The sequence below is a fragment of the Alternaria triticimaculans genome (genome assembly GCF_023758025.1).
Source record: "Alternaria triticimaculans strain BMP 0046 chromosome Unknown scaffold_12, whole genome shotgun sequence".
NCBI classification, from domain to species: Eukaryota; Fungi; Ascomycota; class Dothideomycetes; order Pleosporales; family Pleosporaceae; genus Alternaria; species Alternaria triticimaculans.
The window spans coordinates 29,831-56,708 of NW_026055969.1; the positions used below are offsets into that span (position 1 = coordinate 29,831).

General features: G+C 52.3%; 10 protein-coding genes and 1 non-coding gene across 11 annotated transcripts; 4 read left to right on the forward strand and 7 right to left on the reverse strand.

The window, feature by feature from the left end:
* Positions 1 to 671: 671 nt before the first annotated feature.
* J4E78_007536 (uncharacterized protein) lies at positions 672 to 2,477 on the forward strand (the record flags this gene model as incomplete). Its single annotated transcript, XM_049368142.1, has 2 exons — positions 672 to 675; positions 775 to 2,477. 2 exons carry the CDS (start codon positions 672 to 674, stop codon positions 2,475 to 2,477), a joined length of 1,707 nt encoding a protein of 568 aa, XP_049219796.1.
* Positions 2,478 to 2,696: 219 nt separating this feature from the next.
* Positions 2,697 to 3,410, reverse strand: J4E78_007537 (uncharacterized protein; the record flags this gene model as incomplete). The annotated part of the gene is made up of 1 exon (XM_049368143.1): positions 2,697 to 3,410. The coding sequence occupies one exon, from the start codon at positions 3,408 to 3,410 to the stop codon at positions 2,697 to 2,699; it is 714 nt and encodes a 237-aa protein (XP_049219797.1).
* Positions 3,411 to 4,817: 1,407 nt separating this feature from the next.
* Positions 4,818 to 4,912, reverse strand: J4E78_007538. The gene has a single exon. It is a non-coding gene; the product is annotated as a tRNA-Val (tRNA).
* Positions 4,913 to 5,491: 579 nt separating this feature from the next.
* Positions 5,492 to 6,661, reverse strand: J4E78_007539 (uncharacterized protein; the record flags this gene model as incomplete). Its single annotated transcript, XM_049368144.1, has 3 exons — positions 5,492 to 5,511; positions 6,101 to 6,349; positions 6,403 to 6,661. 3 exons carry the CDS (start codon positions 6,659 to 6,661, stop codon positions 5,492 to 5,494), a joined length of 528 nt encoding a protein of 175 aa, XP_049219798.1.
* A 536-nt stretch (positions 6,662 to 7,197) lies between these two features.
* Positions 7,198 to 8,310, forward strand: J4E78_007540 (uncharacterized protein; the record flags this gene model as incomplete). Its single annotated transcript, XM_049368145.1, has 2 exons — positions 7,198 to 7,379; positions 7,551 to 8,310. The coding sequence occupies 2 exons, from the start codon at positions 7,198 to 7,200 to the stop codon at positions 8,308 to 8,310; spliced, it is 942 nt and encodes a 313-aa protein (XP_049219799.1).
* A 171-nt stretch (positions 8,311 to 8,481) lies between these two features.
* Positions 8,482 to 11,529, reverse strand: J4E78_007541 (uncharacterized protein; the record flags this gene model as incomplete). The annotated part of the gene is made up of 1 exon (XM_049368146.1): positions 8,482 to 11,529. One exon carries the CDS (start codon positions 11,527 to 11,529, stop codon positions 8,482 to 8,484), a length of 3,048 nt encoding a protein of 1,015 aa, XP_049219800.1.
* Positions 11,530 to 12,283: 754 nt separating this feature from the next.
* Positions 12,284 to 13,526, forward strand: J4E78_007542 (uncharacterized protein; the record flags this gene model as incomplete). The annotated part of the gene is made up of 2 exons (XM_049368147.1): positions 12,284 to 12,290; positions 12,346 to 13,526. 2 exons carry the CDS (start codon positions 12,284 to 12,286, stop codon positions 13,524 to 13,526), a joined length of 1,188 nt encoding a protein of 395 aa, XP_049219801.1.
* Positions 13,527 to 14,010: 484 nt separating this feature from the next.
* J4E78_007543 (uncharacterized protein) lies at positions 14,011 to 15,209 on the reverse strand (the record flags this gene model as incomplete). The annotated part of the gene is made up of 2 exons (XM_049368148.1): positions 14,011 to 15,071; positions 15,125 to 15,209. 2 exons carry the CDS (start codon positions 15,207 to 15,209, stop codon positions 14,011 to 14,013), a joined length of 1,146 nt encoding a protein of 381 aa, XP_049219802.1.
* Positions 15,210 to 19,089: 3,880 nt separating this feature from the next.
* J4E78_007544 (uncharacterized protein) lies at positions 19,090 to 22,115 on the reverse strand (the record flags this gene model as incomplete). The annotated part of the gene is made up of 2 exons (XM_049368149.1): positions 19,090 to 21,927; positions 22,110 to 22,115. 2 exons carry the CDS (start codon positions 22,113 to 22,115, stop codon positions 19,090 to 19,092), a joined length of 2,844 nt encoding a protein of 947 aa, XP_049219803.1.
* Positions 22,116 to 23,027: 912 nt separating this feature from the next.
* On the reverse strand, positions 23,028 to 25,857 carry J4E78_007545 (uncharacterized protein; the record flags this gene model as incomplete). The annotated part of the gene is made up of 3 exons (XM_049368150.1): positions 23,028 to 24,571; positions 25,284 to 25,758; positions 25,804 to 25,857. The coding sequence occupies 3 exons, from the start codon at positions 25,855 to 25,857 to the stop codon at positions 23,028 to 23,030; spliced, it is 2,073 nt and encodes a 690-aa protein (XP_049219804.1).
* Positions 25,858 to 26,045: 188 nt separating this feature from the next.
* On the forward strand, positions 26,046 to 26,659 carry J4E78_007546 (uncharacterized protein; the record flags this gene model as incomplete). The annotated part of the gene is made up of 4 exons (XM_049368151.1): positions 26,046 to 26,108; positions 26,161 to 26,185; positions 26,237 to 26,558; positions 26,608 to 26,659. 4 exons carry the CDS (start codon positions 26,046 to 26,048, stop codon positions 26,657 to 26,659), a joined length of 462 nt encoding a protein of 153 aa, XP_049219805.1.
* Positions 26,660 to 26,878: the final 219 nt, after the last annotated feature.

A 26,878-nucleotide genomic window follows, 5' to 3' on the forward strand; every position in this document is an offset into this window, starting at 1 on the left:
CGTAAGAGCGTGCCAGGAGTCAGGAGAGTCTGGGACAGCGGAAAGACAGTCTGGTTACCCGCCAGTTACCGAGGGGCCAAGTGGTTTCCGCGGTCCTCCGGCACGCTGCTATCCATACACCGGCCGGGAGTCGCGGGTGTCTTTTCGCCGAGAACTGACGAGTCTCAGTATCCATTCCTAGTAGCCATCAGGTAACTTGACAAGCGTATGTGTGAGGAGGTACATAAGTCCAATGTTGTTTGTCGTTGTTTCAACTTGTTGCAGAGTTTTGGCTAAAGCAGCAGCGAGCCTTGGAGGCTCCAAGGCTGACCATAACCATACACCTCAAGCTGTCTGGCTGACGCCAACTTACCTATAACGTTTTTGTGGTTGCTAGACAACTATTACGCCTCGAAGCATGGCTTTTGAGGTCGAAAAGACGAGAGGACGTCGCAACAAAGAGGACATGGGCAGAGAGGTGGCGTTTCTTGTCCCTCTTTGCCGGCTTGTCACCTGCTTGGCGCATCTCGCTACCAACACAGACACCGGCAAGCAAAGGAGGGCCGAATACGGTGTCAAAGCTACCGAGCGCGTTGTCGGGAACATCAAGTCGCGCCTTGAAGCTGGTGCGCGATGTTTGGTTTGGTGCCCAGGTGGTGAGGCGCGTCTCCGGGCAGAAAGCTGGCTACGTAATGGGTTGGCGATCGATAGGTAGCGCGGGGAAGCTCCAAGCTCCAAGCTGCCTGCCCAGGTGTACTCGGGGTTTAGGCAGACAAGGTCATTTGAACGCGTGAGGGAGTTATAACCTGAACGCCCCAAATTATTCACACCACACACAGTCTGTCCTGTCCATCATGTCCGACAACACGACGTCCCAGGAGGACATGGCCGCCCTCTCCTACTTCGACCACTCGTCGGGCAAGCGCATCAACACCGATGTCGTCCTTATCGAGGCAATCCGATCGCAATACCCCAACCTCGACCTCACCGTCGCGCCTCAGGGACGGCTGAACCTCCTCGCATACGCATCCGCTGGCTTCGCAAAAGTCACGCCCCTCGAAGACTCGGTCACGGACCCCGTCTACGGCCCTGGAGTCAAGTGGCGCTCCTATGCTCCCCCAAGCCACAGGCTCGACCCCAGTCCTGGCTACATGGTCGAACGTGTCATCTTTGGCAAGTACATGTACAAGTGGAAAGACCAGGAGGCTATCCTATACATTGCCGAAGGTCGCGACGGAGGGTCGTATTACCCAAGCCCGACGCTGCACTATGTCCTCTCCAACGCATCGCACAAGGTGGATGAGTTGATCAAGGACGCGACAAAGTGGGGTAGCGAATTGCACAACGAGGTCTGGGTCTTTGACGGTGGCTACTGGCAGAAGAGCGCGGAGCTGTACCGCTCCGTACAGAAGAGTACATGGGACTCCGTCATCCTCGACGAGGACATGAAGAAGGCGCTCATCGCAGATGTGGAGAACTTCTTCGATGGCAGACAGACATACGAAGACCTGAAGGTGCCATGGAAGCGCGGTGTCATCTACTACGGACCCCCCGGAAACGGCAAGACCATCAGCATCAAGGCCATGATGCACAGCCTATACCAGCGCGGCAAGGAAGACGACTCCAGACTCGCCGTCCCCACCCTCTACGTCCGCACCCTGACCTCTTTCGGTGGACCTGAATATTCGTTAGCGCAGATCTTTGGCAAAGCTCGCGAGCAGGCGCCCTGCTACCTTGTCTTTGAGGATTTGGACTCAATCGTCAGCGACCATGTACGATCATACTTCCTCAATGAGGTAGATGGTCTGAAGTCCAATGACGGCATCTTGATGGTCGGTTCCACAAACCACCTAGATAGGTTGGATCCAGGAATTGCAAAGAGGCCTAGCCGCTTCGATCGCAAGTACTACTTCCCAAACCCTGACTATGATCAGCGCATGCAATACGCAAAGTTCTGGCAGGGAAAGCTCAAAGACAACAAGGATCTCGACTTCCCCGACGAGCTCTGTGGAAAGATTGCCGAGATTACGCCCAAGTTCTCTTTTGCTTACATGCAGGAGGCTTTCGTTGCGTCGCTCCTTGCTATTGCCGCGCGGGGTGGTAAGAGCGTCGAGGACGCCGACCGCGATGCAGAGAGGTGGGCAGGCCCCCAGGATCCGATGAAATCGACCACCGGCACTCTGCATACCAACTTCGCACGGAGACTGCCCTTTGGCGACATATACGACCCTGCCTCGGAGCCAGACTCTGATCTTGACAAGCTAGAGCTGTGGCAAGAGATGAAGAAGCAGGTCAAGATCCTGCGCGAGGAGATGGATGAGAAGAACCGCAAGAGTGACTGGGAAGTGCCTATTCGGTCAAAGGCAGCGGATCCTCGACCAAACCCAACTCAGTTCAGAGATGAGCTCGACGCCATCCTGCATGGAGGTCAAGAGAGGCGCCCCAAACATCCGCACCCAGAATTCGAGTATCTAGCCAGTCAGACTAGGTTCGAGTAGCGACCGCTTAGTCGGTATTACACAAGGCAGTATGGCGTTTTGGCGTGACAGTAGCTAGCTTTTAGTTTATCATGAAATATCCACAAAGAATTAGCGATTCATAGAGTTGACTTGGACTATATATTACAACCACCTCGAGCAATACCCCTTTGATGTAATTCCATGCTCTCTACCGTGATGTACAATTGCCTCTCTGTTTGGTAATGGTGCAACGAAAATCTAATCGCCATGGGTAGCAGCCTCCTCCATAGCCAGCACGGCATTCTCCAGCTCCCTAATCCTCTGCCCCACCCTCCTCTTCACTTCATCTGCGACCGGCCTATCCTCACCTTCAACAACCCCTTTGTAGTACTCGAGCAATCTATCCAACTCTTCCCTCGCTGCAGCCCGATCGTCAGGCGCATAAGTTGTGTTCTTCTCGCTCTCTTCCGACGCAATTTCAAACTCGTCTTTGGCCGTGCCGTAGAGTTCTTGTATTTCCTCAATCGCTTCCTCAACCGCTTGTTGAGCTTCTGGAGATAGCGAGGATGGGGCTGACGACGTGGCGGATGCGAATTTAGCGCGTGGCGTTGAAGTAAATGTGCGGACGGCGGAGAGGGTGTTGTAGGGTGTGGTGAAGCGCGTCCACTGGTTTGGCGCTGCTAGGATGGAGGTGTTGCGTGCTTGGTATGGTGGAGGTGGGGACGGCGACCGTGAGCACTGTTGTGTGTAGGTTTGGTAGGAGAACTGTTGCGTGGCCGGGTAGGACGTCCGTTGCGCTGCTATTGCGCTTGCACGGAGCGTCGTCTGGCGGAGGAGAGTGCGGATGGGCGCGGCGCCGGATGCCATCTTCGGGGAGGACTGTCTGTGGTACGAGGCGCCAAATTGGCGCGGGACGGAGCGTTGGGCTACATTGCGCAGCGAAGGCGCTTTGGTGAAGAGCGTGTGCGACATTGTGGGTGGTGGATGGTGGGTTGGTGAGATGGGGCTGTGGTGAGCCTGAGGTTCACCGGAGTTAAGCCTGTCATGCGGACATGACGGTGCCACCCAATACCATTATTTTACTAACCATTCATGGATACCTCGGGTTTCTTGACAGCATGTTGAGATCCAGACGTTTACATCACTATCAATTTTTTGTCAGTGGCTCATGCGATGCGGTTGTCGACTGCAAATCCGAATAACACTCTGTAAAGCGAAGAGATGCTACACGGCTACGACGTGGTATAGAACTCCAGATCTAGGTAGGTAGTATCTACGCGTGGAGACCTAAAAGATTGGAGTAGATGTAAAAAAGTGCTTCTCATGTGTCACGTAAAAGAGATGGCACGTGTGGTAGCTTCCTCTATACCTAGGTAGTAACGGTCATCGCGAATTGCACAGCGAAGCATGCTCTCAGTCCCTTAACACAATGTATTTATGGATATCTCTGAGAGACAAGGTTCCCGGACCGCGCATGGCACTGATCTACAAGCAAACCCAGCATGATGGCACGAGGGAGCTTACTGTTGCCTGGATGCATCGCAAGTACGCAGGAGTATCGCATCCTGGAGCTACATACTGCATTCTGCCTCGACGAGCACAAGATCTGATGCAGTTGGTATCTCTAAAATATAGAACACAGCTTGCTGATAACAATATTTTCTGTGTAGAGTATGAAAAGAACAAAAGAAAACAACAATGAGCAAAAAAGAAGTCTTGAAGGTCGTGCCCGGGTTCTTCTCAACGTTAGGAACAAGTCTTGAGGTCACAGCAGAGGAAATGTCTTACCGAACCGGGGTTATCAGAATATTGGTGAAGTCAAAATCTGAAGTGATAACCACTACCTAGAATCGAATGAGCGCATGCTCCATGATGTTACGATAGTGGATCAACGTACACTACACAACCTGTGGATGCTTCAAATGGTGCAATATGACAAGTTCCCCTGTTACATCGTTTATAAAGCAATCACCGTGCTACTCACGCTGCACTCGAAGAATCCGACGTTGTCATTTGAATTATTTCTAAACGAACAGCTGCCCCGTCAAGAAGCATGACGCCTAGACTTGAGCAAGCCCACAAAGTGGTGGGGCATCATGTTCGCAAAAGTCAAAAAAGAGGGGTCCAAGTCACCGATTTCGGCAAACTTCTCACAACTGTCCAGAACGCCAGGGACGACGTACAGGATATAGACAAAGTACAAAAATATGCAGTATATGCGTGTAACCATTGTATTCAAGCGAGGGCAGAATTGACCCAGGGAAAGAGGGGTTGTTCCACTTGTTGGTGATGGCAAAATTGCAAAAAGGGGACTCCACAACCACACGTCTAGGACAGCTGTAGAAGCACTCTAAAAAGACAAAAAGAATGATGCAATAGCTCATACGAGCGGGGAGGATCGAACTCCCGACCTTCTGCGTAACTTTACATTTAGAATGTAAAGCAGACATCATAACCACTAGTTCAACGTTAGAAAGGCACTAGAGAGTTGGAGAAGGGAACGAACCTAGACTACGCTCGCTTGAGAGGCGATTGATGGAAAAACTTCAATTTCATGCGTTAATATACAGTAGACCAGATCCCTGGAGCTGCTGACTGGGTCATTAGGCGAACGCAGCCCATGCGCGGACTGATGAATGGCGGCAGCGGGGTTGGTGGGGTCAGTGTCAAATTCGCTTCTTTGCAATTCGTCGTAATGTCCGCCTCATACGAGGAAGAAACTGACCCGCTACTCTACCTAGGTACTGTCTACATTACCTTAGGGAGTATATAAACTTTAACCTCTATAGTAGTGTAGACAGTAGAGTATCTATTTAGTCAAAGTTTACACACTCCCGAAGGCAATGTAGACAGCAGAGTGGCTATTTAGTTAAGGTTTGTGTATTCCCTAAGGCAATGTAAACAGCAGAGTGGCTATTTAGTTGAAGTTTGTATATCCCCTAAGACAATGTAGACAGTAGAGCAGCTGTTCAATTTCTTCCTTGTATAAGGTATGTCTAAGTACATGCTACCTAGGTACCACGCTCTCACTTTGTGAACATGTGTTACTCACACTACTTCTCGTTCTCTAGAGCTAGAGCTTGTTGTTCTCACACCACCTGCACTAATGCCGCGGCACTTATTGCCGCTTTCCACAAAACTCAAACCAGACCGCGGAGGTACTTATTGTTTTGAGCCTGGGAAGCTTTATGTAGAACAATAGAGACGGTGATGAACTGTCGTGTATCTTGTATTATGCTTTGCTTGAAATTTGGTCAAGTCTGAGAGATTTCTGCACATGTGCAGAGATAGATCGTGTAGAATTTGTATCATATGTTTGGCTAGAATTAATGACGAATATGAAAGGGGTATACTACCGTTATCTGGCCAGCGCGTGATCCCATTGCTGACACCTGTACGCCTCGCTATACAACAATGCTAAGGAACCTATGCTGCCCACAATGGCCGTGCTATGCACCATCCAACTATCTTCACACTCCACTCTTACCACCACCGCCTCAAATTCCTTCCACTGGTCGCGCACTGCAGGCAATGCCTCGTCGATGACACAACCGCACAAGTCCCACATACATTTCGCCCACAGTCGCTGCATGCAAAAGGACTATGCGCCACAGCTCCACCCATGTCCATATCCATGTCTACATCCATCTCGTCTCGCTCACCATGTAATGGTGTATCGCAGTCTTCGCATCGGGGCACTTGTGAGGAAGCTTGGTCCTGCTGTACAGGCATTGAGAAGATGGGTTGAACAGGCGGCGCGGGTAGCTGTTTCCAGAAAGAATGCAGCGTAGACTTTTGTGGTTTCGACGAGGCCAAAGTTGATGGCTGGTGTGTTGGAAGAGCGTCGGACGGGATGGGCGCGGCCTCTGGATGTTCACGTTGCGCGGCGAAGAGCATGTTCAGCGTGTTTTCTGGGATACGATTAGCAACTAGAAGCTCGAATCACCGAGTCAATAAGCCTTACTGTGTATCGCTTGCTCGTCGGGTCTGTTGTCGCGAACCCGCTTCTGTGTGCGGTTGCCCCAATCGTTGCTCTTGACTCGACTCGCGCTTATGAAGTCCCAGCCATTGGATCTCGAGGTCGCATGTGCATGTGTATCCATCGTCTTGTCATAGCCCTTGATGAAAGACATGGGCGATTGCGCATCCGGTGTGGAGACGGCGCCGAAGCTGGACATGGAGAGCGGCGAGTCGTCGGAGGAGTGCTTGCGCTTGAGGCCCATGGCTGCGGATTGAAGTATTGACGGGTTGCGATAAATGACGGGGTATTATTCGTGGTGTGTGGATGGCAGCAAATGTTTATTTACGGGTTCGTAGAGCGATATGCGAAAGGAGAGCGAGATGGGATGAAACGGGGAGTGATGATGCTAAGTGGCTGGCCTGGGAGACGCGAATTGTCGGCGCGAGCGCGTCGCGTGATGGCGTGTCGGGATCGCAATTGCATCACTACCCTCCGACCGGGCACCTGGGCAACATCACCGAACATCCACACGTGACCTGCTGTGCACTCGTTGCAGCAGGCGTCATGGAGCATGGCTTGGTGGGCTTTTGTATCTGGCGTCTAGAGATGTCCCTCGCACATTCCCAGCGGCGATGATGGCAGGCAAAGGCATTACGTCGGCTGTACGAAGGTCGCGCTCAGCTTACCCCACTGCCCCTCACGCTCCCAACACCAACTACTCGATACAACGTCACGATATCAGCTCCCAAGATCTCTAGCAGCGCATCCCGCTCCGTCGCACAATACCCGAAACCCACCATGGTCACCCGCAAAGCCACCCACGCCGGCTCCTGGTATACGGACAATAAACAGCTCCTATCGCAGCAACTCGACGGCTGGCTCGCAGACGTTCCCGCTACCACCACGCCTATCGGCTCCGTTTCCTCACAGCAGGGCCAAGTCTCAATACCGACGCCGGATGCGCGAGCCATCATCGCCCCGTAGGCTCCCTGAAGAAGCTATAGAGAACATGAGGCTCATGGACATGCAGGCATGCCGGATACTCGTACTCAGGGCCTGCTGCTGCATGGGTCTACAAGAGCGCTGACTGGGCAAATGCGTGGGTGCAAGACTATGAAGCGGAGGTTTATTGCCATACTGACGGCTTATAGCAAACGTGTTTTCCTCCTCGGCCCCTCCCACCACTACTATCTCGCTGGCGCTGCGACAACAGGCTGCGACAAGTACCGTACACCGCTCGGCGACCTCACGATAGACAGAGACCTGGTGGAGGAGATACAGCAAGACTGGGATCTGGAAATCATGTCAAAGGGAACCGACGAGGACGAACACAGCTTAGAGATGCACCTGCCCTACATTTACAAGATGTTGTCGCTCAAGAACACGAGCTTCCAGAACGACTCGAAATCTGTTCCTCTGGTTCCCATCATGGTCGGCAATACTGAGGCAGCCCTCGAAGCATACTATGGTTCTATGCTCGCTCCCTATCTCTTCGATCCCCACAATGTCTTCGTCATCTCATCTGACTTCTGTCACTGGGGGTCCCGATTCCGGTACACGTACTACCAGCCACCCGACGGTTCAGCGGCAACCCACCTGAAATCAAGCTCTGCTGTGCCGAGCGACTACCCCATACACGAAAGCATTGCCGCTGTCGATCACGAGAGTATCGACGCTGTGGAGAGTAGGTCACATAAACGATTCTTAGACCAGCTCAAGAAGACGGGCAACACCGTGTGCGGAAGACATCCGATCGGCCTGTTCATGGCCGCGGTAGAGAAGGCAGGTGAGCTACGTGAATTAGGTGAAGGAAAGGGCACATTCAAGTTCCTGCGATATGAGAGGAGCAGTCTGGTGGAGGGTGTGCAGCATAGCAGTGTATCGTACTGCAGTGCTTTCGCAGTGTTGTAGGGGGCAGTTCATTTGTACAGCATGATGGGCCTTTCATAGTGAAAGATAGTAATACGGACAACAACCAACGACTACGATGCCACTGAACAACGTGACTGAGCGCTGTAACGCCGATCCATGCAACCAAATCTATCTCATCGCAAAAACCGAATAGGCCTCCCCAAACGTACATCAAGGTGGCCGTGGCTTCGGCATAGCACTGTGCTTTACACTCCACGGCTGCATGCTTCTCCTCGCGCCCAGTGTCTTCCTCTGTGCCGACTGGTTTTGTACCTGACTCATTGATGTTGTATGAAATGTCGACGCCGGACGGAAACCCGCTGCCGAATTAAAAGATGACGATGCTTGTTTCGTTGGACTTGCCGGTTCTCCGAGCTCTTTCTCTGCTTGGTATGTATTCTCCGCGTCAGGTTTAGGCGGTGAGCTGGACAAAAGAACGTATCGCGTGTTCTCCATCCCAGGTTCTGGCTCCGCACGTTTCGGCTTGGTGAGGATAGGTCGGGTTGTAACTTTGTGACTGGGTATCGAAAGGGGCTGGAATGGACGTGGTGGACGTGAGACAGCGGGCTGAGTGTTGGAGATATCGTAGAGTGGAGTATTGGTTGCAAACGAAGACTGCGAGCGTTGTAAAGACGGCGCGTCCAAAGATGGCGGTGGTTCGGTTTCCTCAGACAGCGTGCTGTTTGATCGCTTGAAGAAACTCGTAATGGAACCTTGACCAGTTGCACGTGGCTTGACAACCTTTGCGCGCGCAGGCTTTGCTTCTGCCTTCTTCGCATCCTTGTAGACTTCTCTACCAGCCTCGACGTATTGAGCACTGGCTAGAGTGCGAATCCGCTCTGCTTCTCTTTGCATTGCTTGTAGGTCTCCAAGATCTCGTGCGCTAGTGAACCCGGCTTTTACACTCTGCATCGTGGTTGTCGCTGTCGAGAAAGCAGACGTTCGGTTCATCGTAGATGCTACTGAGTCTTTAGACAGAGAGCTTGACGATTCCAACTTACGCCGCTTGAAAGATTGGTCTAGCCCAGCACCGTTGGTTTTGCCACTGTATGCGGCCCATGTTGGGTCATCTCCGTCAATCTCCTCCCGAGTCGTTGGGTACTGGTCATCCTCTGGACGTTCCAACAAGCAGAGAGCTGTCTTCATATCTTCAGATGATGGGCATTCTCTGCGAAGGATGCGGGCTAACTCTGGTACGGTACTCCTCTTAAATGCAAGATCTGGCCCTCTATTGCTGAAAAGCTTTTGGATTTTCCGATCCGATATGAATCTCGAAAGTGTCGTCTGCTCCTGGCCCGACTGTTTGACTGGGCAACTTAAGTACAGTAAGCCTTGTGCTCGAGTCATGCCAACATATAGCAAGCGCCGTTCTTCGTCGTGATCGTCCGCTCGGGAATGGGGGATGGATCCGTCGTAAACAGCAGGCATGAAGACCACAGGCCATTCAAGACCCTTTGCTGCGTGAATGGTGGAGATGGTGACCTGGTCTAGTTCACTGCCCTCCTGGTCTGCCGCGCTCGAGAGGGTGACATTGGCTAGAAACTTGGACAAGATATCAGCTGCAGTGTCGTGCCGCTGTTCGATGCCTTCTACTGCTGGCAAGGCGTCGTCAGAGATCTCTTCTCCATTGGCGACTGCTGTAGCCATTTGTGTCGCCTGATTCACCAGCTCCTCCACGTTGGCCCATCGATCTTGCCAGTTCTCCTTGTGCGCCTGCTTGAGATAGGACTGGAAAGAAATCTTGGTTGTAACGTGCGATATAAGACCTAGCAGGTTGCAGTCTTCGCCTTTAGCAGGAAGAAGCTTCTCACGAGAGGTGATGATAACATTGACGAACTGCTCAATACCCTTCTGCGCCTGGGCGGACACTTTGCTTTCCGGCTTTCTCCTGCCTTGAGCCACGTCAAGCACTAACTTCCACAAGGTCACTTTCCTGATCTCTGCTTCTTCGAGAAGGGCCTTGACAGTAGTATCGCCGACCTTCCGAGAAGGTACGTTGATGACACGCGCTACCGCATCGTTGTGTTCAGGCTGGCTTATCACACGGAGGTAGTCCAAGATGATTTTGATTTCCGCACGGTCGAAGAATTTCGTGCCAGCGACCATGCGATACGGAATTCCAGCTTGTCCGAGCGCTCTCTCAATCTGTAGTGTGAGTGGAGACGATCGCACAAGTATAGCGTAGTCATTGAAGCTCAACAGCCCGGCTGTAAGCGTTTTGGTCCGGTGTATCTCTTCAACGATCCATTTTGCCTCCACATTCGCCGATATAAGATGGCGAAGAGTGGGTTGCTCGCCGACACCGTGGGTAGCAATCAGCGACTTCTGTGGCCGACTCTCATCCTGCTCTATGACAGCCATAGCGGAGCTTAGGATGCATCCCGAAGATCGATAGTTGTTCTCCAAATTGATCACAACTGATTCTGGGTAATCAGTGCGCATCCGCAGCAAATTCTTGATCTCGGCTGATCGGAAGCTGTATATGCTCTGGTCCGGATCACCGACGATGGTAATACGTCTTGTTTTCTGAGATAACAATCTCATCAACTCATACTGGATGTTGTTGGTATCCTGATACTCGTCAATGAGTACAGCCTGTATCGTCGAGACACAAGATGGTGATTTTCTTAACAGATCCACACAGCGGACGAGGAGGTCGTCATAGTCGAGGAGATTTGAGGCGGCTAAGTGTTCCTGGTAGGACGAATATACCATGGCAAACTCGTTATCGTTGACATTCTTAGCTGTCCTGCGAAAGTCGTCGGCCGTGATGCCCTTGGCTTTCAACTTGGAGATCCTGGAGCGAGCATGGCCAGGCTCTACTGTGTACTGATGGCGCGTAACGATACGCTTCAATATTGCTGTGCTGTCGCTAGTATCCGCGATGCCAAAGTTCTTATCAATCCCAATCTCTTGACCGTACCGAGACAGGAAGCGACGCGCGACCGAATGGAAGGTACCCAAAATCAGTTTCGCCTCAAGTTTCTCTCCAACAAAACCCTTGATTCTTTCCTTCATCTCCCGTGCGGCCTTGATGGTGAACGTGCATACGATGATGTTCCATGGTTGTAGTCGCTCGTGATTGATGTGGTACGCGACGCGTGCTGTAAGTGTTTTGGTCTTGCCTGACCCCGGCGGCGCGAGCACTTGAACAACATTGGCGGGACTTGTCACCGCGCTCTTCTGCGCGTCGTTAAGCCCTTCCAACAATGCGTCCATGACGGTTTGTGCGAAAGATGACGTCTCATTGAGGGCGGGCTCAAGTCGTTTGGCGTGAAGGGACTCAGAAACGCGCTAGGAACACGCTGCACGTGTCGATAAGATAAGCCACTCCCTAGGTATAGCCGAAGAACGGCACCCTTCATGGCTCACAGCAACGCTTAAACTGAGTCTTGAGTGCCTAAGACCAAAAGCCGAGCTAAACCTGTTAGTTCGAAAAGCGTAACACTTCCGCTGGGCTCTGCGCCGGCGGAATCTCCGTGGTGAGAGCGTCAGTCTGCCAAGTACTAATTTCTCGTGTGTTTCCCCGCAAATGCGGAGGATGTACCCTTACTCGGACAGCTTTTATCCGACAACCCGGCGAGAAGTGACGATGATCATCGGATTTTGGCTTACATTGAGCAAGCCTACCGACGGGCATTGAGGCTCTTCCCAGTTAGCTGTTCACGATGGCTGTACCGAGAAGTATAAAGGTCCGAATGTACCCAGTGTCTATGCCACACCCCGCAAGGCATCACTCAATTCACTGACCATGCTGGGACTGCGCGTTTTACTTGGCACAGCATTTGCTGGCGCTGTCGTTTCGGCAGGATACTTGCCCGAAGTTTCGAGCCACACTGCTTTCCGGTACAATGCGCGTCGACAGGCAACGAACAGCACGTCTCCATCTTTCAACGGTCCGTACAGTACCAGAGGCCGAGATATTGTTGATAGCAATGGCGAAAAGACGACTTGGGCTGGTGTTAACTGGCCAATGAGTGGTATGTATCAAGTTCAGACTCATGCCCCACTGCAAGAAACTGAGATCCTCTGTAGGCGAGACTATGGTTCCTGAAGGACTTGAGTGGGCGTCAGCGGAAGAGATTCTTGATTACATCGCGGGTGTTGGCTTCAACTACATCCGCATGGGCTACGCCATTGAGATGATTGACCAAATCTACGATCGAAACGGCGTTGACGTGCCACTCGAGGTTGGCCTCATCAACGCCCTGGGCTATGTGAACGGCACCAAAGTAACCAACGAGATCATCGAGAAGAACCCTGGTTGGACAGCTCAGACCACTCGATTCGAGATCTGGAGCGACATCGCACGCATCGCTGCTACCAAAGGCATTTTCATCAGCCCAGATGTGCACACAGGCAAAGCGCAGTGGTGCTGCTCACACATCGACGGTACCGCATGGTTCGACGACCTTGAGTTCAACGCAACGCACTGGCGCCGCGGTCTTTCCTATGTTGCCAATTGGGCAAAGGATCACCCAAACGTAGTTAGTATGTCTCTTCGCAACGAGCTGCGCGAATCTTGGAACGTCACGGATCTCTATTACAACTGGGACACTCTCGTCGGCAATATGACCGCTGGCGCTGACGCAATCCACGAGGCCAACCCTGATCTTCTCATCCTCTGGGGAGGTATGCAGTACGGGCAAGATCTGTCAGCACTCACTAGCGGCAAGAACATTCTCACCGCTCCATGCTACAAGTGCACGGCGATTCGCGACGCCGCGAGGAGGGAGCCAGTGTACTTCAATCTCGACGATCACCCCTGGGCTGATAAGCTTGTTTGGGAACTCCATCTCTACAGCATGAGTGAGGACATCGACACGGGCACCTGCGACATCGTCAAGGCAAACTTCTACCGCAACGGCTTCAATGCTCTGGGCATTGATGCACCAGCCGCCTGCAACATTACGGGTGACTGCCCGAAGGCTGTGCGCGAGACACCAGTCATCCTGAGCGAGTTCGGTAGTGCGCAAGACGAGACACTCTTCAACAACACACTACAAAACTGCTTGAAAGAGTACACCATCGATAACGACATCAGCTGGATGATGTGGTCTATCGCTGGTTCGTACAGAATCAGATCGGGTGTTCAGGGTTTCCCAGATACGTGGGGTATGACAAACTACAACTGGACTGGTTGGAATTACGAGCGCGGTATTGAGGATTTCTGGAAACCATGGGTTCAAGCAATGAACACAACCAAGATTCGTTAGTTATCCGTATCTACTGACAGCAAGTGCATAGACAATATTACTATCGAAAGACGCATTGAAAACAACCAGTATCTGACATGAACTACCGTCCTTCCCGCCTCCACACACAATTGAATTTATCACCTTTTCTCCAGCCTCGATTCTTGGTTCTCACATGCTGGATTCAGCCAGGAGCGCGAGCAAGAGACAACAGAGAGCGGAGCCGGCTTCGGTGGACCAAGTAGTAGGGCACGGCAGAGGCACCTTATCTAAGGAAAAAACTAAACACCTTAGAGCCTACGTTAACGTAAGGTTACCTACTTTATACATCATGATCTTCATGTAGGCTGCAGGCCTGTTTAGCTTCTTGCTTGTCTAAGGTGGAGGCTCGGGAATCTATGAGTGTGCAGTTTGACAGGTGATTGCGCGCATGATCGCGACTTATTGTTCATTAGAACATCGTTATGTTAGGGCGGCATGAATCGAATGCTCATGTCACCTGTTACTAGAACATCGCTCCGAAGCTAAGTGCGCCCAAAACGGCACCCATCCACCACTCCAGTTTACGCCTCCTCCCTGCTCCAGCCTCCTTGCTGGAGGTAGTAGCCAAACCGCCAGTTTGCTCACCAGGATTTGCAGCATCAGTGGTACTTGCTTCGAAGCCAGATCTTGGTACAACCATTGTAGTAGGCGCAACACGCACAGTGGCAATGACAGCAGTTCCGTCCGAAAAGACCGAGACCAAAGTGTTACCTTCGGCGTCAGTCGTTAATCCTACAAAGGTAGGGAAGAAGTTGCTCCCGATGTTGGTGCTAAGACCAGCCGTAAGCGTTAACGTCTGTGTTCCATATACAAATTCGCCAATGGCTACTGCTGGCGCTGTTTGTGGTGGAGATATCATGTCCGTATTGCTCGCCATGCCAGAGTCGGGAGTGGTTGCTGGCTGGGCAAGCGCACTATCACCTCCATTATGGTTATCGATGGGCGCTACAGTTTGACCAGGGTTTTCTGTCGCAGGAGATGCGGGTTGAGCTGGCTGCACATTCGATGGTGCGCGCCCAATCTGAGAGACTATCTGCAGTAGGAGACTGTGCTGCTCTATCTGCTGTTGCGCCGATCCTGTAGCACCGGGTCCTTCTCTTATCGTGTTCGAAGCCCTAACTGTGCTCGGTCCTATGATGAGGCCCGGCTGTCCAGCACTGCCCTCGCTTTCTTGTTCGGTCCCCCATACGAGGACGCTGGTGTCGAGGTTGAGGATGGTCGGCCGAGTCGTCGTGACAGTCGTGGCGGTCGGAGTAAGTGTCACGAGGCGATCGGTAGCTGGACCCGTCAGTCCCCAACCTGTGGCAGACGGAAGAACAATCCATTGCAAGCCACCACAACTACCCGGATCGATAGAACAACAGCTGCTGGCGTCGAGAGTACACACTTCGACCTTCACGTCGACCCGATCTACAGAACTCTCGGTAGCAGTGGCATCGGACGGTTCTGTTATCTGCGCCGCGATCGATACGGTCGACTGTTGGGTGGGAGCAATCTCGGTGACGTTGGGTAAGAAAGAGGTCTCTGTTTGCAATCAGCGTGTATGCCCTCAAGTTGGTACGATGTTGGTTGCGCACGAGGGACAGCTGCTGCGGCGTTCGCTAGAAATAATAGCGTCAAGAGCTCTGGCGGAAGGTACATGTCGGTGCGGCGCTCCCTCATGCCGTCAATCTGGCATTGGTAAGGAGACAGCGAGAGCCTCCAGCGCCCTCAGACACTCAGGCCCCTTGCGTCCCGCCATGTTCTCGAAGTGAGTAAGTTCGCGCGCTGTGCCGCAGGGCAAGCCTCATCGTGGCTAGCCGAACGTCGACGAGCACGCCAAGCGCTGCCGGGCGTTGTCACAATCTCCGAAGTCTCATGCACCACGCTGCAACTTTACGACCAACGACAGCGACGGTTCAGCGATCCTCCAAGATTCACATCAGCACTAGGACCCATACCTGCCTTATATGGCGACGCTTCCAGGTGTTTTGCATGCACTATCGCGGCAGTGGCGGTACAAAGAACGCGTTGCAGCTGACCGGCATCGAATCCCTCCGCCTCTCCAATGCACAAGCGTCTAGATGCAATTATACCACCAACGAGAAGGATCGAATTCAAGGGAACGCGAAGACGTCCATTCTTTTTTCAGCACGCTCGGATACACTACGCTCTAGAAGCATACGCAATGGCTCACACCCACACATATCCTCGAACATACCTAGGTACCGTATTGTATACCTCCACGACAGACCTCTAATTGTTGATTGCGACCCATGAATCACGATTGATTTCGTATCTCGTGCCCTGTGTGATCCTGTAACCAGGCTGGTATAGCGCATGCATACTCAAGCGCTGCCTCCGTCTCTTCACACACGCAGACGTAGCGACTAACAGCCCAGTCCCGAACGTGCTGTCAGTACGTTTACGCCTTCACTAACCTAATGAAAGTCTAACACCCTAGAGCCTACATTAACACTAAGTAACCTGCTTTGCAAGTTTCTATCTTTATGTAGTCTGTAGACCTGTTCGGCTTTTATCTTGTATACCAATGTAAGGCCAACCGTCTGGCTTCTAATCTGACGTTTATAAGCCACAATACTGTCTACGTTTAATCAGTCTAATTAATTTGACTACTGCGCTGAAATCCGAACCTGCAGATAAGGCTGTTTCGTGAGAAGCGCTAAGAGAAGCAACAGGAATAGCTGGAGAGAGAAAGGTACAAGAGCTGCGTAGGCAGTCGACGAGGCGATGAGCCGAACGAGAAGGCAGCGAAGATCCGTGAGAAACAGGACGAAGGTTTTGGGTGACGTTATCTGTGTGGCTGGCCAACAATGGCACCTCCCAGGCAGCACACTTGTTCGTAAGGGTCACATGGGGAAGATTCCCAATGCTCTTCAATCAGTGTGCGTCAACCGCCTGGTCAGTCTTTATTGCAGGCCTCCTGGATTAGGAGACATCAATATCCGAATGACTACGACGTGCAAGTGCGCAACCGATGAGTCACTGCCACTGCGACGAAGGACATCGCCTACATGGATCATAATTTTGGTCATGCTCTTCACTGCCCATCTCTCAATTGCGACATCGTCATACCAATACTCGCTGTTCTTGACCAAACCTTACTAACGAGAAGGCTGAAAAAGGAGCCCCTGACCCAAACAATGATTCATCCAAAGCGCATGACCCTTTGAGCGTCGTAAGCTCCAACCGGCGAGGTACCCACGAGAGCGAATAACCAGAGACATCAGCATAGACATCGGGACAACATGGAGTTATGCTGTAGGCATCCAGCTCAACATCGGAGATTACCCGCTACGTTTTCGCACCTTGATTACACAAACCCAACGTTCACCGTCGTGTTTTCGGCCCCCACACCTCCACATTGTCACAGCCTCGTAGTGGCGACCGCACATTCAGCTGCCATGACCCTTCCACGATACACACTGCAGGGGCCCTTAGGATCATATACTTAGGCAACTCTGAAGACTCCATTCAAGCCTCAATGTTCTGGCGGTCAGGAACTCATCGGTAAATAATCGTTCACGCGGAGCACGCCGACAGTGGGCGCAGCCAATCAAATCCTGGAGCGGTTTGCACAAGCCACAATCGAGCCGCAGAAAAAGAGGCGGTGCACGTTGAAATTCATGGAGCCCATGCTAGCCAAACAAGGTGATTTCTAAGTCGTCTAGGCAGTTGAAACATTTCGTCAGATAATATAAGAGGGTTCTGGAGGACAGTGGGCTTACTTCTCCAGTCCTCACCTGTACGAATATAAGTGCCTGCAATCCATTGACATTGCAAAACGCATAACTTTCTCCTGAGCATTGTCATTACAATCATTCCATACCTACCAAATCACAGTCATCATCTCAAGGCCTGACTAATCAGCCGCACCAGGCAGCCGACTATGTCATACCTGCACCTAACGCGTACTCGCACCCGCGAGCGCGCTCCAGAGTATGAATCTTACTACTCACGTCCTCTCGTTCATCACGACTCCAGCAAACACCGGCGGAGCATCACACTCTCAGATCTCGATGACGAAGATGGCCATGATGACTACCCCTACTCGTCCAACCATAAGCCAGTCAGGTCATCCCGCTCCCTAACAGTACGGGATCAGCCCTCTCAACTCGAGCGCTTCAACGTCTGGACTGACACTCGGCGCCCCCAAAACGATGCGGAAGACGAGAACAGACGCCGTAGCTACGACACACGACGTACGTACGAATACTCCTCAGACCGCGCCGCTTCTTCCGAGCCAGACGACCAAGCTTTCCGCCTCAGCATCAACGCTAAGTTCAGCCGTCCACACTCGTCGCACCATCACCATACTTTCTCGCTTCTCTCACCCTCATACGATCCTTTCCATCGTAGTGAGAAGTGGTGGGTGGATGAGCGTTGGGAGTCTCGTGAGCGGTCTACCTCACGGGAAAGGACCCGTACACGACGAGATAGCTTCTGGGGCGACTCTCCTTTCGAGGGGAAGGAGAAGGAGACCGAGCAGGAGAAGTGGAGAAGCTATCATAGGGTTGGCGGGAGAGAGGTGGAGAGGGAGAGCGTCAGACCGTTGAGTGGCTGGAGGAGAAGAAGGATTATCTTGGGTGACGACTAGGAAGAGCATCTGGTGATAGAAGAAGGTGCTTGATCCAAACAGTGCTTCTTAGTGTTATAGCCTTTACGTTGTTGTTGGGTTTAGACGGGTTTGATATACTTTAGGCGTCGCGATAGCCTGTTTTTGGGGGTTTGTTTGACCCGAGTAGCAAATGTGGCTAGAGGTGCTTCTGTACCCCGAATGATCTCTAATTAGTAGCTCAATGAGTGATGTGTGCAAGTATACGTTAGGATAAGAGCATGAGCAAGAGCTGGGTATCATCAAGGATGAAGTATGCATTTCCTGCACATATTGCAGGGATGATACTTTCGATGCGTTTGCGTCTGCACGATATTGGACTGCATTCATACCCGTACGACCAGCGCTCTCGAATGAGAAGTAATGCTAGTACAATAAATGAATTACACTAGTCACTCGCCAGACCGCCAGTTGACAGTGGGTCCTACGCAAGCCCAACCCATTGAGTAAAAGCATGGAGCATTCGTGCTGTCATTCGTATCGAAACGAGACAATAATATAAGACAAAAGCAGGTGACCCTAATCGTGGTCGTCTCCATTGGAGTGCCCGTGTGTCCAGGAACGCCAAGAATGCTCAACTGTGTTTCGTACAGCATCGTCCATCCATAACATGCAAGACTCTATGTAACCGCACAAGAGAAAGACAATGAACAAGCAAGAGCCAAGGTATGCAAAGACGCCATATGTGCGCCCTTCATCTGGCTATGTTGGATTCCCACGAAGGCCAACCCTTTAAGGGAGGCAGCACTCAATGGAAACCCTCAAGCCGCGATGAAGGGATGACAGGGATGACGACAGCACGACCGAAACTTTGCGAAACGGATACCAAACACCTTGATCCATCCACGCCTACCCAATGCCTGCATGATATTCCAAACTCCGTAAACAAAACAAGCATTTTGAATGCCAGCAGAATCGATGACATGACTACAAGAGGCGCAGCTTCTTGGGTGGACCGAGGGAGCTGTTGAAGAAGGAAGACTCTGCGGGGCGCTTCTTGACAGTGGTGAAGGCCTGAGGCGCAGGCTTCATAGCCGACAAGGTCGCTTTCGATGGCGTCGCCCCAAGGAAGATGGACTTTGATGGGGTCTTGATGGCTGATCTGCTGAACAAGAAAGACGACTTCTTGACGGGAAGTGTGCGAGGTGCAAGCGGGCTCTTGTCGTCGAAGAACATGCCAACTTCGCAGTTTTCCTTGTCGTCATTGAAAGAGCGATCGAACTCTGAACTTGTCGGAGTGCTAGGCATCTTGCACTGGGATGAAGGAGGTAGCGCGTACTTGGAAGGAGTCTTGAAAGGTGTGAATGGCTTCGCCGTAGTAGTAGGCAGAGGAGTGGCTGGCTTCGCAACGGATAGGTCGACCAGGTAATGGTCTTCGTCCATACGCTTCTTGTTTGACTCACTATCCAACACCCACCCCACGTTGACACACTTGATGGCTCCCTTGCTTTCAAGGCACTTCTCCAGTGTGGACATGCTTCCATCCTTGAAGAGAACGTGGCTAAGAGACGCATGCGATATGTCTTGTACTACCTTTGCGCCCAGATCCTCGAGCAGACCGCGGAACAAGAAGTTCTGCTCCCTACCGTTCCGTGTGACATCGACGTAGAAGACCATGCCCTGAAGGATGCCTTCGTAGAGGAATAGATCGCTCTCGTCTGCTGGAACGTCTGTCCAAGCGACAGTCTTCTTAGGAGTCTTAGCGTCCATGACCTTCTGAGGTGATCGCAAGGCGGACTTCTTCGGTGACACTGGCTCGAGGGCTGCAAAAGTAGGTGCAAGTTTGAGCGGAGCCAGATGCATGGTTGGATTAGTAATAAAAGGAGAAGCCTCGACAGCTGTGTCTGTGAGTGCGATCTCACTGTATTTGCTAGCTTCAGTGAGCTCAGTGAAGTCGGCAAGCTCGCTTGGTTCCTCGAGATCGAATGAGTCGTTCTTCAGAGTTGAGAATCGTATAGGTGACGGTGTCTGTTTCTTGACTGAAGCAGTGATCTCTTCCTGGAGAGCAGCCTCGAGAGCCAGGCTTGGTGTTGTGGGGTAGTCGGGCAGTTCAGCGAGAGCGCGACGTGGAGTCATTGGTGCATTAATATGAGCTGGTGTTTTGGGGTAATCGGGGAGCTCGGCCAATGCTGCCTTGGAGGTCACAGGCGCGCTGATATGAGCTGGTGTTTTGGGGTAACCCGGGAGTTCGGCCAGTGCTGCTTTGGAGGTGATGGGCGCGATGATGTGGGCGGGTGTGGCAGGGTACGCCTCAGGAAGCTCCTCGAATGCTTCCTGATCGGTGACGCCCCAGACGATCTGTGCAGGTGGAGTGCCAGAAATCTCCGAACACGAACGCTGGGCGGGCGTCGCATCATAGTATGGTGTCTTTAGCTGGACCGATACCTGGGTCTTTGCATCCGGTGTCAAGGAGACATCGGCCGTAGTCTGGCGGCCCTGGCAGTCAAATTCTTCAGTAATGTGCGGATTCTCGACGTGCTGAGGGCCCTCTGGCACTTCTATTGTGGCCTCGACCGCGCTCTCAGCAGCTGTAGAAGTATGACAAGCCTCAATCTGGTCGACTGCTTCTTTCTCCTCAACATCGCTCATGGCGACATCATTATACCCATGCTCGATGAGTTCGGCCTGAACCTCGGGTGTAGCGATTGCGACAGGTGCAGCAATATGCGCAGGTGTCGTGGGATATCCTGCGAGTTCGGTAAGAGCGGCCTTGTTCGACAAAGGTGCGAGGATATGCGAGGGAGTCGTGGGGTAGCCGGGAAGCTCGGCGATGCCCTCTCTTGAGGTCATGGGGGCAGTGATGTGGGAGGGGGTTGTCGGGTAGGTAGGGAAATCTGCGAACGGTTTCTCGATTGCCTCCACGACAGGCTGCTCCACCTCTTCCATGTCTGCATGTTCGTTTGCCTCTACAACAGATTGCTCGATGATCTCCGCAACAGGCTCCTCGACTGTTTGAGCGGCCGGCTCTGGCTCAGACTTCGCCTTAGTGACAACAGCAGCCTTCTTTGTGAGCTTGCGGGCCGGAGCCTTGAGCGGCGACTCCTGTGGGACTGCAGGGGCATTACGACCGCGTGTGGCTCTCGGTACAATGACGGGTGCGGGTGCGGAGGCTTTTGGCACTGCTGCTTTGCGTGTACGGGGAGCTGGCTTAGCAGGCTCGCTGGCGACGGTCTTGTCGACAAATGCAGGCTCGCTCTTCTTGGAAACGGGTGTCTTCTTTGCGGGTGCTTTGCGTACAGCTCTTGATGCTGGCTTGGCTGTTTCTTCGACGGCAGGCTCTGGGGCGACAGCAGGCTTCTCGACCTTGGGTACAGGTGCCTTTTTCACTGCTGCGATCTTGCGCGTACGGGCGGCTGTTGGCTTAGGGGCCTCTTCAATGGCTTCGGGCTCCTCTGTAGCGGCAGGCTCCTCGGCTTTGCGACCACGCGTCGCCCTCACTGCTGGAGCAGGGGCGGGTGCGGCTCTGGTCTGGACCTTGATGGTGCGCGCGGCCTTTGTCGCAACAGTCTTCTTGGCCATGGGCGGCTCAACATCCTCAGGCTCAGCCCTGGCTTTGCGTTTCGCAGCAGTTGTCTTTGTGGGTTTGGCCGGGGCAGGCGCTGGCTCAGCAGCTTCCTCGACTGCCTTCTTCCTGCCGCGCTTGGGAGGGGCGTTGAGCGTGTTGGGGGGTGCAGAGGCGACCTCTGGGGCGGTTTTCGCACCGCGACGTGTAGCGACCATGATGTCTGTCAATGTTCGCTGTCTTGGTGGTATGTCGTTGTCGGTCTGGGGTGAGACTGGTTCAGTCGAGGTTGTGGACGTGCTTGCCGTGTTGTGTTGTCAAAGCGCGAACGACGACTAGCCGCATCGGGACACGCGTTGCTCCAGCAACAATCCATGGATCGCTTGGCCGCCAATCGCCCCTGTGCAAACTCACAGCAGCAGACACTTGGGTGCGGACGAATGACCATCATGCCTATCGATTGTCTATCACCCATTCAAAGCTATACGTATGACTTCCATGCCCACTCCGCAGACCAACACCCTCGCATCGCCACCACCATTGCCTTCATCAAGCACCGCCATACTCGACGCATCTGCAACATTGGTCTTGATTCTATTTATCCTCTGGACCGTCAGAGCGCCTTCATGCTGTGCTGCAGTTTCAGCTCCAGCTTCGGAGTTTGCCTTTCGCAGTACAATCCGCCACAATCTGATCCACTCGTCATTTCCTGATGTGACGAGGAAAATGTGTGATTTATGTCTGAAGAGAGCGCACGACGTTACTGCAGAGCCATGTGCGCGACTGACGAGGATGGGTGGCGGAACATGGGTTGTCGTAGGCGAAGTCGACGACGGCAAAGACGTAGACTGTGCGAGTACACACGCCAGACTGCCATCGTCACCACCGGATACGATGAGCCAGGTATCCGCACTAATGGCTCGGGATGTCATGGCTTTTGATGAGCTTTGATGTATCCTTGCCGGATGATGCCATGTCAAATGATCATTTGACCCAGTGGATCTTCCACGCGATCCTTCGGTTTCTGCCATTAGCGGCCATACTACAATATGGCCATCGGTACCAGCTGTCAAGACCTTTTCTCTAGAGAGGAACATGCACTGTGTCAAACAGGATGTAAAGTAGAGACCCTTTCCAAGAGGCTTCCATGTGACAGTAGCGGCAGGATCATAACGATAGATCTTGTCAAATCAGCGCCATGCTACATTGAGAATACGGAGATCAGCTCACCTTGATGCTGGAATCTGAGAACACCATCGTGATAGTATGTGTGGATCCCGATGTGGTCACATCGAAAGACATGAGTCTCAAATCTGCGTGCTCACTTTCTGGCATGTACACATGTTCGCACACGACTCCAATGTCAAGAGCGGAGGCGGGTAAGTCCCGGATCCGCCATACATAGACTGTGAAAGAAGTCAGCAGCAGCTTTGCAGCGTTGTACCCAAACCTTACATTCTTCACAGCCACCGCTGCTGAAAAGATAGTCACCGTCTTGCGACCATTGTAGGTGCTGAATCCCCGTGGTGTGCTTGCGAATAGTCCTTTGGCATATCAGATCATGATCAACATGGCGGAAAATCTTGATATCGGTATCCTCAGCGCCTGTGGCGATGAGCGGGTGAGATCTACCGTTCATCTCCGATGCAACTGCGACCGCCTTGATCTCACGTCCATGACCCCCTCGTCGAACGACAGTATGATTCGGTCTGTTTTGACTGCATATATGCATACTAGAGGCTCGAGTCCATACTAGGATACCTCCTAGCGACGAATGTGACCGGAAGGCCCAACTTCTATGCGCTCCTCCGGTTTCGATGCTCATGACTTGCTCTTCGCTAGTGACATCGTAGAGATACCATTTCTTGCTTGAGAAGCCGTGTATGAGGAGATGGTCGTCCTGGAAGTATAAACCTTCAATGTTTGGTCCGAATGGTACCGCAAGATCATGCACCAGCTCGACAACGTTTGCAGATGCATCGAACTGGTGTACGCTGAGACGCCCATCTCTTCCTACGGAGAACAGATGGCCGTGTACGGAGCCTAAGGAGCCTCCAGATGAGGGACACCATGTAAGAGAAGTGACTGCTTCCGCACCGTGTGCTTTCTCAATGATCCGTAGCAAGATAGCAACATCCGTAACCCCCTCACCTTTACGGATTTCATACAGTGCGATCGAACCCTGACGGAACCCAATGATGAGAATGTCTCTCCCGGTTATTCTTGCATAAGTCATACTCGTGATGACCGAACCGGTCGAAGATTCTGCAATGGGTATCTGCACAACTCTCAGAACGTTCGTGTTGCTATCAGGGTCCACGTATAGCAATTGCGCTTCACCTTGACCAACAAGGGTCACAAGTAATGCCGCCGTATTTGGACCATCCGTGTTTGATACCTCCACAGCGAAGATGTCTCCGACTTTGCTACCAATGGCATGCAGATTTGCCAGGGTATTAGACTCCTTACTGTACACGTAGATGTTGCCGCTACTACCAGCGATGTAAGCGAAACCAGGACGGCAGCCACTCGTGCAGACAGAATAACCAGAAAGATCTTTCAGTTCATCGAGTAACTTTGAGTCTGAAAGGAGGCTTGATTGACATGGGGCTGTCCTGGACGAAATGGCGCCGATAAGTACGTTTCCAGAGTTAGTAGTAAGCAGAAATGAGGTTTCATCGACAAAGCAATAGCTCCGGAAGAACTCTGCTTTCCTTGGAAACTTTGGACCGTCCACAAATTCAGGCCTGTTTGGATCAGGCTCGGCCACTCGCGCCCATGATAATATGTCGTGTACAGTATACTCAGCGATCGCACCACGTAAGTTCTTCTCTGCCTGCAGGATGCGCAATAACGGGGAAGCGGTGACTTTACTATCAGCGCCACCTGCAATAACCTGCTGTATTCCTGTTGAGTCATTGGAAACAACACTCGACCACAAGTTCTTCCCGCTATGATGCGCGGTGCAGTCAAGTTCTAGCAACCTGTAAGGAAAGCTCGTGCTACTTCCGGGGTTTGGCGTAAGTTCCCACGTCCTTGCAGTTGCATCTTCACCGGCAGACTGGAGCAACAGTGATCCATTGCATGGCGATGCTTCGAGAAAGCGGACCGTCCAAACGCGTGAAAGATGACCCCACCCGATGGCGAGACAGCTCGAGCTATTAAACTCATTTGAGTCGAAAGCTTCGTTGGTAAAGCCGGTATGACGAGTTCTCAGAATCTCCAAGTCATTGCTATGAGCTTCCGAGGTAGTGGCACTAGTGTTCACATCCGATACGTCCCATATTCGGATTGTGCGGTCATCGCTGCAGCTTGCTACCACCCGCCTCAGTCTTTGACAACATTCGGTGGGTAGCTCTTCCGAAATCTGGACCCCGAAAATTGAGCCCTCGTGACCCAAAAAGACGCGATGAATACGGGAGGCGGATCCACCGCCGCCATTGTCGGACCATGACCAGTATATAATTTCACCGAACGCTGTACCAGCAGCAACGAGGACCTGGTTTAGATTCTCCCAGAACAGGTGAGCGGAGTAGAGGATAGATCGAGAACTTGAAGTAAGATCAGATACAGCTACATCAATGTAACTGAAATCAAAATGTCAGCAAGAAAATGATACTCCAACGGATCAATGTGTGGTATGCGCACTTGGTCATGTGGAAGTCGTCCGACGTCCTTTGTTCCATCTCAACGTGCAGCAGTGCGTTATGAGCAGTGACAGCAATGCAGGATCCTTTGTGGTACTGAGCATCGTCATCCAGGCCTTTGGGACGAGGAGCGAGATCAAGAATCCAATCTGAAGCTTTCGCGACGTTGGAGAAACATAGGCTCAGGCCTTGTTGGCCAACTTGATCTGCAAAGTCAATCTCGAGGGCGCGGACCAGTCTTCCACCCCAGATGACCAATTTGATAACGTGCGCATGCTCTTCCGAAAAGACGCGTATTCCATGGATTGCTTGAGCTTTGAAGACGCGCTCCGAAGAGATGTACCGCGAGTCGCTGGCATGGTGGAAGCGTAAAAAGGGGCCTTCTGCAGCGATCAGCAGAGCGCCGCAAGAGGCCAGTGCTGTCACTGGTACGCGAATGCATTCATGCTGCGGTGATTAGCTGCTGTCTGGCTCGGTGCAATGCAGACTCACGTGTAGAGTTGGCAACATTGGCTCGCCAGAATCATATGTGAGGTTGGTGTTCATGATGGGAAAATTGGGGTTGAGTCAGCCCCGCGAAGTGTGGCGGGCGTGGCGGGGCAATGACGGAGTGCGTTTCCGCGATTTTTTGTCGACCTTCACCGCGCTGATTGCTGCTACAAGCACCCACATCACTCTCTACACTCTCACTTCAAACTACCCATAGATAGTATTTCCCTAGCAAAATCGCCAACATGTCTCTCGCAGGCCCACTAGGCACGAGCATCAATCCAGAGGAGACTGAGAACTTTGAGGATGCAGGTACCCCAAAGCCAGCGCGTCGACAGTCATCGCTAACAGCGTCTACAGATCGAGAAGCAGTTCGCGGTCAAAGGTACAGATCACGAGACCTGCCGGTCGCGACCATGCTGACAGTATCACACAGTTGTGCAGCACATGGAAACATACTGGAAGATCCTCGAGAAAGTACCCGGCTCCAAGCTGCGACTCACCAAGATCGACGACGAAATCTACGAACACCTCAAGACGGAATTCCCCGAGTTCGACGCATCAGCCACACTAAACGAGGATGAGATGAAGAGCAAGGAGGGGAAGGAGCGATGGCGCAAGTTCATCAGTGAGTACGAGAAGAAGGTCGAGGACTACAACTTCGGCACAATGCTGCGCGCAAGTCCCAAAATGGAATACAGCCAGGAAGGCACAATATTCGCTGTTCGAATGCAGTTCTACGCTATTGAAATCGCACGGTAAGCTACGCCCTGGATATAGCGGCGCGCCCAATGCTGACATGCGCAGTAACCGAGAAGGCCTGAATGACTGGATATACGAGAAGGCGCAGGGCAAGTAGTTCGCCGCAGGATGATCCTGGAAATTCTAAATTCCAAGTTATTGTTCGCAAGGGACGCCAATACGCGGCTGCATTGCCGACATCCGGCCCGTCACTTGTTCGTCGCTTACGAGCTCACGTTCTTTGTCGGCCGCCCAGCTATGACCGTCTATGAATATCTGTCATGCAAGCCACTGGATCATCGGTGGAGTACCATATTGGCTTGGTAATTGACGTATT